Genomic DNA, 8,216 nt, shown 5'->3' on the forward strand with positions numbered 1-8,216 from the left:
TCAATGTGCTCCATGTGGCACAGCAACAGGACAGAAAGTTAACAAACAATGATGATGTTCTTCTGCTTGCCATCACCACATGTGGATGATTGATTGAGCTAAAGCTCTCACACAGCATGGGAACAGTGAATCCAGTGTCTTCATATTCATGGATGAGCTGATTAAAGCTATTGATTTCCCCTCACCTTTACAAAAGTGCCATTGCTGAGTTGTTTACCTTTGAGAATGTTGCTGTCAAGTTCCTAAAACTTCTGCCACATGCAACTGCACATGAATCACAGCACTAGTAGTTGAGCAGAAAATTACTGACCACACTACTGTCGGATCTCTATGAATCTATCTTCTATGAAACCTCAGTTTGAGATAAGAGAAGCCTCTTATATGCAGACTTACTACCCCTTCACATGCAATCAACTTTGTAGAAGAGATGGAAGCCATCTCAAACTTTACTCAAATGCATATCTTTTCCTATTTATATCAATTCCAAATATGATTAATTGGTACCCTAATCCTGCTTAAACAAGTTGAGCAAAAAAAGAAAATCCAGCCTGCTAAATGAATGTTTTATCTTTCATAACCTTCTTCTTATAATAACAATTTACAATAAGAAACAACATTTGAAATGAATGCTCAACCAGAAGACTTCCTACTATTCCTCTTTATGAGATGGTATCTAAAGGACAACTAGAAAATAAGTCAAGGAAGCTGAAGGCTCAACCACAATAGTTCAAGAATAGACAAAAACCTACTACTTCTTTTGTCACACTTCATGAATAGCTGGTTTTTGATCATATTACTAGCATCTTTGAAAGTGTTTCTGCCTTCTTGGGGATATGAATAAAGACTTCATATTGAATTGGTAATGATTTATGTCAGCACAACACTTGAGATGGAAACATAAATCCCACAAGACTTCAATGTTTCTTTTAGCCATTTTCACATGGCAGATTAACAAGCACAAATATCATGTATCAGAAAAGGAGGCCAAAAGGCTTTTCAGTGAATTGTTTCCAACAAGATACTCGAAGGTAGACCAGAAAGAGCTGTGTTCCATTGGCAAAGTCTTGCTGCAAAATCTCATGGCATTCTTTGAAGAATGCAAAACAGATGAAGCAAATGTCATGCTGGAATATGTGAGAGCAAAAGCTCATAATTTTCCTAATTTCTTTCTCCCTCTATATCCTCTGGGAGTGGATCTTTTTTGCCTTTTTTTTTCTTTTCCATTTTTAAAGTAATTTTATTATGATTTTTTCATCAAAATATTGGTTTAATTGAATTTTTTGTTCTAACATATGCAACATTGGTGGATGCTTCTCCTGGTAGATGAGGGACAGCTAGAACATGGCCCATGCAACTGTTGCACCAACCTGTGAACACACATCATCATCATCATCATCATCATCCTCCTCCTCCACAAGCCAAGGAAAAAAACCCTAACTTGCTTATAATTAGACCTGTCAACCAACCAAGTCCATGGCAAAAGCAGAAGGCACAAGTGAAGCCAGCCTGTACTCTCCAAAACTCTACTTAGCCATCCCCTTATAAATCCCTCCTCCTCCCACAACACTACTTGCACTCCCATCCTCTCTGTACTTCCCTCCTCCTACTCCTCCATCTCATTGTAGCAATGGAGGCATCCCTCAAGCTCAGGCTCTTCTTCATCGCCGTGATCACCATCGCGATGGCCTCTTCCGTGGTCGAGAAGGCCGCCGCCGCCGCCGCCGAAGCTCCTGCTCCCAGCCCCACCTCCGGAGCCTCGGCCTCGTCCGCCACTGCCTTAGCTGCTGCTTCTTTGCTCGCCCTCGCCTTCGGCTCTCTCTTCTGCTGAGCGACATGTTTACCTGTCCTCTCTGTCGCAGCATTTTCTTCTCCTTTCGTTCTTCTATTGCCATGGGTGGATTTGACTGATGTGTGTGTATCTGTTTGTGTATATGTACGATGGAGGTGGGGGGAGAGAGTGTTCTTCATGTATGGCTGTAGATCTTTATCACTTCCATGGTGTCTATTATGATGTGATTCATTTTTATTGGAGAAAATAAACAGATTGTGTCATACGAACACTCATCATATATCTGCAAAAACTTTGTTTTGATGTATATTCTTGCTGGAAACTGAGATCTGAAGAATCTCAGAAAAGTGCAGGTCAATATTCACTGTGAAACTGGATTACACACTGAGAAGTGAAAGATGGGTGTCATAGCCAACATAATGCCTGTCATTCAAGGGAAAGGAATCAATTAACAGAATAATTTTAAGCAACATTAAGTGGATAAACTTGTCTGCAATTCTAAATGAGGTTTGTGAGCTTTACGGAGATAAGTAAAAGAGTATCAGCAAAGAACTTAGCATTGCAGGTCTGCAACAAGAAACAGTTCTTGAAGGCATTGCACTTTCTTCGAGCTTGCTGAAACCATTTGGTGAATGGAGACAAAGAATCCATTGGTGGAAGTCGGAGAAGTGTCACATGGGCTCTCGATCATGAGATGATCCCACCAATCGCATAAACAATTGAATATTCCTTGAGATTATGAAGAACATGATCTCCGAAGATGTTTCAGCAAGATATTTAGGATGAGAAGTGAAGTCTAAGCAACAACTGGGAACTCATGATTAAAAGGTATCAGACATGAAACATATACTGCGACACTGCACTTTTGCTAACAGTACAGCCACACTGAGCCATGATTTGCTGATATTATCTAGAGAGAAAGTAAGATGACGAGAGTACGATGAACTACATGACTCTCGGGAAGTATGATCGACATTAAAGAAACACTAAAGAAGATTTTGTTACTGGAAGCCATATGCATCAAATATCAGTCAAGCAATTATAGCATCTATAATTATTCATTGTCGATAGATAGGATTCGTTCATGACAAGAAATTGTTGGGAACCTGCAGTTGTTGTTGCCATCATTCTTGACAAGATATTGCACCAGAAATTCTGGATAATGTCGTGTAAAATCTTATTATGAAGGACAGGACAGTAGGATGAACAGTATCCAAAAGCAAAAGTCGAGCACAGGGAGTTTTGGTGGCTTACGCAAGAAAGTAAAACGTCGAAGAAGAAACCATTACTTACGAAAAGAAATCTATTGGTCCATCGAACCGATCGGTTTATTTAATTATTAGAAACTACGGAAATTGTTAGTTCTTTAACGAGTTTATTTACTGTACTGTGGTTGACCATATGATGGTCGAGCAAAAGCAAAAGCTGACATTTAGGTCTGCATGATGCACTTGAACCGGGTTCAAAGTAAATTAATTGGGTTCGGTTTGGATTCTCATATATTTGGATAATTATTTAGGAGGATTAGATTTATAATAATTAGTTTATAATATTCGGAGATGGACGGCTCAGATGGATTGTGGGCGACCGGGGGGAACCACCGGGCGCAGCGATCACGACAGGTAGACGTCACTTGCTACCGTACGGTGGATCTGCAATGATGGAGGAGTGGGGCGGGGATCTTTAAAAGGCTGGAGAGCAACATCACAGCTCAGATTGGGTCCCACCTCCACATGGCTTACGAAGCCAGCGTAGCAAACAGTCGCTTCTTGCGTTCTGCCCCCTCTAATCATCTGGAATTACGTGGAAGAAACAATTCTGGATCTGTTTGTACTGTGCTTAAAACAATAAGAAATATCTAAAAATAGCATATTTTCCCATAAATATTTTAATATAGAATATATATTTTTATTATTCACAAATTAATCACTGGTATTTTAATATGTAATTTAAGTGGATATATGAGCAAATCATTTATTTATTAGAATGTATATGTAATTTTTCCGAAAGAGTGAACAATGGTACTTTAATATAAAATTCAAAACTTGCAGGGACTAGAAAGAAAAAACGTGACCTGATCTGACTCCAGTAGGACAGACGTCCAAACGGCGGGGCCCGCTTTGCCTCGGGTCACAACCTTTAAAGGCACGGCTCAAGTGGCGACGTACACGAAGCAGGCGAGAGTGATGCGTGAGCTGCTGTAGCGACGTACGTCGTCACGAAAGTCGTGGTCTTGAAGGGGCTCGCCGACCTGATCGATTCCTTTCCTTTTAATCCGAGGTCTCCTCCTCCGCCGATGCAAGGAAAGCTCGGCCGTCGTAAGCCAGCGAATTGAAAGAGAGGGAGATCTCAAAAGGAGGAGGGGATAGAGAGGGGAAGATGAGGGAGATCATAAGCATCCACATCGGGCAGGCCGGCATCCAGGTGGGCAACGCCTGCTGGGAGCTCTACTGCCTCGAGCACGGCATCCAGCCCGATGGCATCATGCCTAGGTCTGTCTCTCGCTTCGGTTTCACATCGATTCTCCCTCTTCGACCCTCTTCTAGAGTTCCTCTTTTGTTGCTAATTTTTGTTTCTTATTTTCGTTGATAACATCGAAAAGTTCTACCTTTTTTGTTTCATCGTTTGCTGGGTACTTGTTTACTTCACCTTTGCTCTCCTAAAAATTTCCCCTTTTGATAGTAATATTTGTTTCTGCTCGCTACCATTTGTTTCCGGAAGAATCGATTTTTGTTTCTCTACTTCGTAGATGACCTCAAGCCGCTCTCTAGTATAAGGACACTGGTCGTTTGGATCGTGTTGGCTGTTTGGAGATTCTTTCATGTCAACAGGAGAACAGGAAGAATGAACTCTAAGCCAAAGATCGTTCCTTTTTTATGTTTTGCAATTAATGTTATTTTCTTTCATAAGAAAAAAAGGAACTCTGATCCCAGTACTGGATCGATGCATCTTTTTTTAAGAGAAGATGATATCGAGAGCAATGGTCAATAATCTCTTTTTTTCAGAGTTTAGATCTGGACATAGTAAGTGCGCAGTTCAGAGATCATGAGTTTCGAGGTAGTCTGCAGCTTTTATGACACTTGATGAGACTAAATATTGTAGTGCTGAGGAGTAAAGTTGTGGCCGCTTATAGTACTCTTTCTATAATTGTAGCGGAGGGCATTTATTTCTCCATATGAATCTCCAATAACTGCTGTTGCTTGTTCTCATCGATGGTCTACCTTCTTTTCCAATGCGTAGCTTTCATGATATTTGGTGAACTAGTACTTGTATTCTTCAAGATCTAATGAGTTAATCGATGTCCTTTTTCGAGTACATATATATTTCCATAATTGAATCAATGGGAATTGATTTTTTGCCTCATCAATCTATCAAAACCGTAGATCCTTGTTATGATCCATGATCTGTTTGGGTCTGCTGATATGTACTTCTACTTCTCGTAGTGATACTTCGGTAGGAGTTGCACAAGATGCTTTCAATACCTTCTTCAGTGAGACCAGTGCCGGCAAGCATGTCCCAAGAGCCATCTTTGTGGATCTGGAGCCCACCGTCATCGATGAAGTGAGAACTGGGACTTATCGCCAGCTCTTCCACCCAGAGCAGCTCATCTCTGGGAAGGAGGATGCCGCGAATAACTTTGCTCGGGGGCACTATACAGGTAGCAGCACTTTTCTTTTCTCATGGTAGATTGTCTTGTTCTGGTTCTGGTACCAAGTTTGCACACTAATCTTTGATCTGTGTTCATGAACGGCAGTCGGGAAGGAAATTGTTGATCTCTGCCTTGATCGGGTTAGGAAACTGGCAGACAACTGCACTGGCTTGCAAGGGTTTTTGGTTTTCAGTGCTGTTGGTGGTGGAACTGGATCTGGTTTGGGTTCCTTGCTGCTAGAACGGTTGTCTGTGGATTATGGAAAGAAGTCAAAGCTAGGCTTCACCATATATCCTTCACCTCAGGTACCAATATGTTGTGCAAAGTACAGCTCGTTTTCATTTCATGCTGAACTACTTGATGGAAGTTGTATGTTCGATTTGATGCTTTTTATCTGTTGTGGATCTTTGAGATGCTTCAAGTTTTGGCTGTTAAGGCATGTATGTGCATGTTTCTTTTCATGTGGTCGACCTATTCTAAAAAGCACAATATTGGACACACTTAGTACTTAGTCATATCTGCAGTATGGAAGATATGTTCTGGAAAAATTTGCCAAATTTTACTATAATCGAAATGATGCATTTTAAGATGTATAAATCTGAGGTTATAAATCACAACTTATAGCAGTCTGAAAAGATGATGCTATAAGTTTAACTGGTTATTAGAAGCACACTAAATAGAGCTTTTACCACAGCTTAGGCTCTATAAGTTCTGTTAAAATCAAAATTCTTATGACGACAATGGAATAAATTGACCATTGAATAAGAACAATATGATACCTGTGAACAAATGGTCCCCATTGGCATGTGCCCATCTGCAATAATGCACCTTATCTATCAAGGGGCTTACATCAAATTATATGTGGGTGTTTGTTGTTTGATAGGTGGGGTCTGCAAGGCAGCAACTGCATGCACCTTGTCCTTCTGTTTGTCTCATAAGTTGGACTTACCTGATGATATTTCTTATTGTAGGTCTCTACAGCAGTTGTGGAGCCATATAACAGTGTGCTTTCCACCCATTCGTTGTTGGAACACACAGATGTTGCAGTTCTTTTAGACAATGAAGCCATTTATGATATCTGCAGGAGATCTTTAGATATTGAAAGGCCAACCTATACCAACTTGAACCGGTTGATATCTCAAATCATATCCTCTTTAACCACTTCTCTGAGATTTGATGGAGCTATCAATGTAGATGTTACTGAGTTCCAGACCAATCTAGTACCTTATCCTAGAATTCATTTTATGCTCTCCTCTTATGCACCTGTTATTTCTGCTGAGAAAGCATACCATGAGCAGCTCTCTGTACCTGAAATTACAAATGCCGTTTTTGAGCCATCAAGCATGATGGCAAAATGTGACCCGAGGCATGGGAAATATATGGCTTGTTGTCTGATGTACCGTGGGGATGTTGTTCCCAAGGATGTGAATGCTGCTGTTGCAACCATCAAAACAAAGAGAACTGTGCAATTTGTTGACTGGTAAGCTTCTACTGTAGGAATTTCTTTCTTATCAGGTAACTAGTACAATTTGCAGGGTTTAATAAAGTTATCTGTCGGTATTGACTACATTGGTACTTTCTGAAGGTGCCCTACTGGTTTCAAGTGCGGAATCAACTATCAGCCACCTACAGTGGTCCCTGGTGGTGATTTGGCCAAGGTGCAGCGTGCTGTATGCATGATCAGCAACAATACTGCTGTTGCTGAGGTGTTCTCACGAATCGACCATAAATTCGATCTGATGTATGCAAAGCGTGCATTCGTCCATTGGTATGTTGGTGAGGGGATGGAAGAAGGTGAGTTCTCAGAGGCTCGGGAGGACTTGGCTGCTCTTGAAAAGGACTACGAGGAGGTCGGAGCAGAGGGTGCAGATGATGAAGATGAACCAGAAGACTATTAGATGTTTTTTGTTGCTTCCTAGTGATTGCTTGTGTCCTGTTATTGTGCATTCTTATGTATCTCCTTGTTTGTATTAGTCCTAAGGTGGCATGCATTTGTATTCTGTATTGCACTTGTTATTGATTTTAAATCATGGTTGCTGATACTACAGCTTTATCAGTTTGGAAAAGTTTTGTTTTGTCACATTCAGTAGAATGAACAATTGTGATGAAGGGCCATAGAATCTTATTACAATTTATATGGTATGGAATTGAGGGGAATGAAGGAAGACTGTATAGATTGTGGATATGGTTTAAATATGAAGGAATGATATGATGTCCTGGTATTAAGGACCGTCAGGACAATATTAGGAAGAAGTTTGTCGTCGTTTGTAAGATTCTGCTTCTACTGTCAATATCTTTTTTTAATCATTGCTGTCCATTTTTTTTTTCCTTGTGGATGATCTAGTGTGCCAAGTGGCTTATGGATTAGGTTCTAATTAGCCTTCAAATAGAATGTCCTTGTCCATAATTCTTCATTTGGTTGCCTCATCATTTTGCTTGTTTTAGATATGTTTCTAGCAATGTCTTTGGGAGAGAGGATATATAGCAAAGTACTAGAGCAACATGAATCCTTGATCTCAGGATCTCTCCACCAAATTATACCTTGTTTTAATTTATGCTCATGAAGAACTATAAATATATTTTTCTAAATCTTTTCAAAGTCATTCCATTTCCAGTGATCCTTTTGACAGAGTTTGGCTTGCCATTATTTCAGTACAGGGAATTGATCAAAGAAAGAACATGCTGTCTAGTGTATACTGATGCAGTTTATTGCACAGAAGCAAAGGGCTTTTTCTTATTGTTATTCATAATTTCTTTGTTGCTCTTAACTCTTGTGAT

The 8,216-nt window shown here is 40.2% G+C and overlaps 1 protein-coding gene across 1 annotated transcript; it reads left to right on the top strand.

The window, feature by feature from the left end:
* The first annotated feature begins 3,962 nt into the window (after nucleotides 1-3,962).
* LOC135615600 (tubulin alpha-3 chain-like) lies at nucleotides 3,963-7,494 on the top strand. Its single transcript, XM_065114346.1, has 5 exons — nucleotides 3,963-4,281; nucleotides 5,233-5,447; nucleotides 5,544-5,743; nucleotides 6,410-6,918; nucleotides 7,024-7,494. The coding sequence occupies exons 1-5, from the start codon at nucleotides 4,169-4,171 to the stop codon at nucleotides 7,334-7,336; spliced, it is 1,350 nt and encodes a 449-aa protein (XP_064970418.1). The 5' UTR covers nucleotides 3,963-4,168; the 3' UTR covers nucleotides 7,337-7,494.
* The last annotated feature ends 722 nt before the right edge of the window (nucleotides 7,495-8,216 follow it).

Source organism: Musa acuminata, chromosome BXJ2-6 (genome assembly GCF_036884655.1).
Source record: "Musa acuminata AAA Group cultivar baxijiao chromosome BXJ2-6, Cavendish_Baxijiao_AAA, whole genome shotgun sequence".
Classification (NCBI taxonomy): domain Eukaryota; kingdom Viridiplantae; phylum Streptophyta; class Magnoliopsida; order Zingiberales; family Musaceae; genus Musa; species Musa acuminata.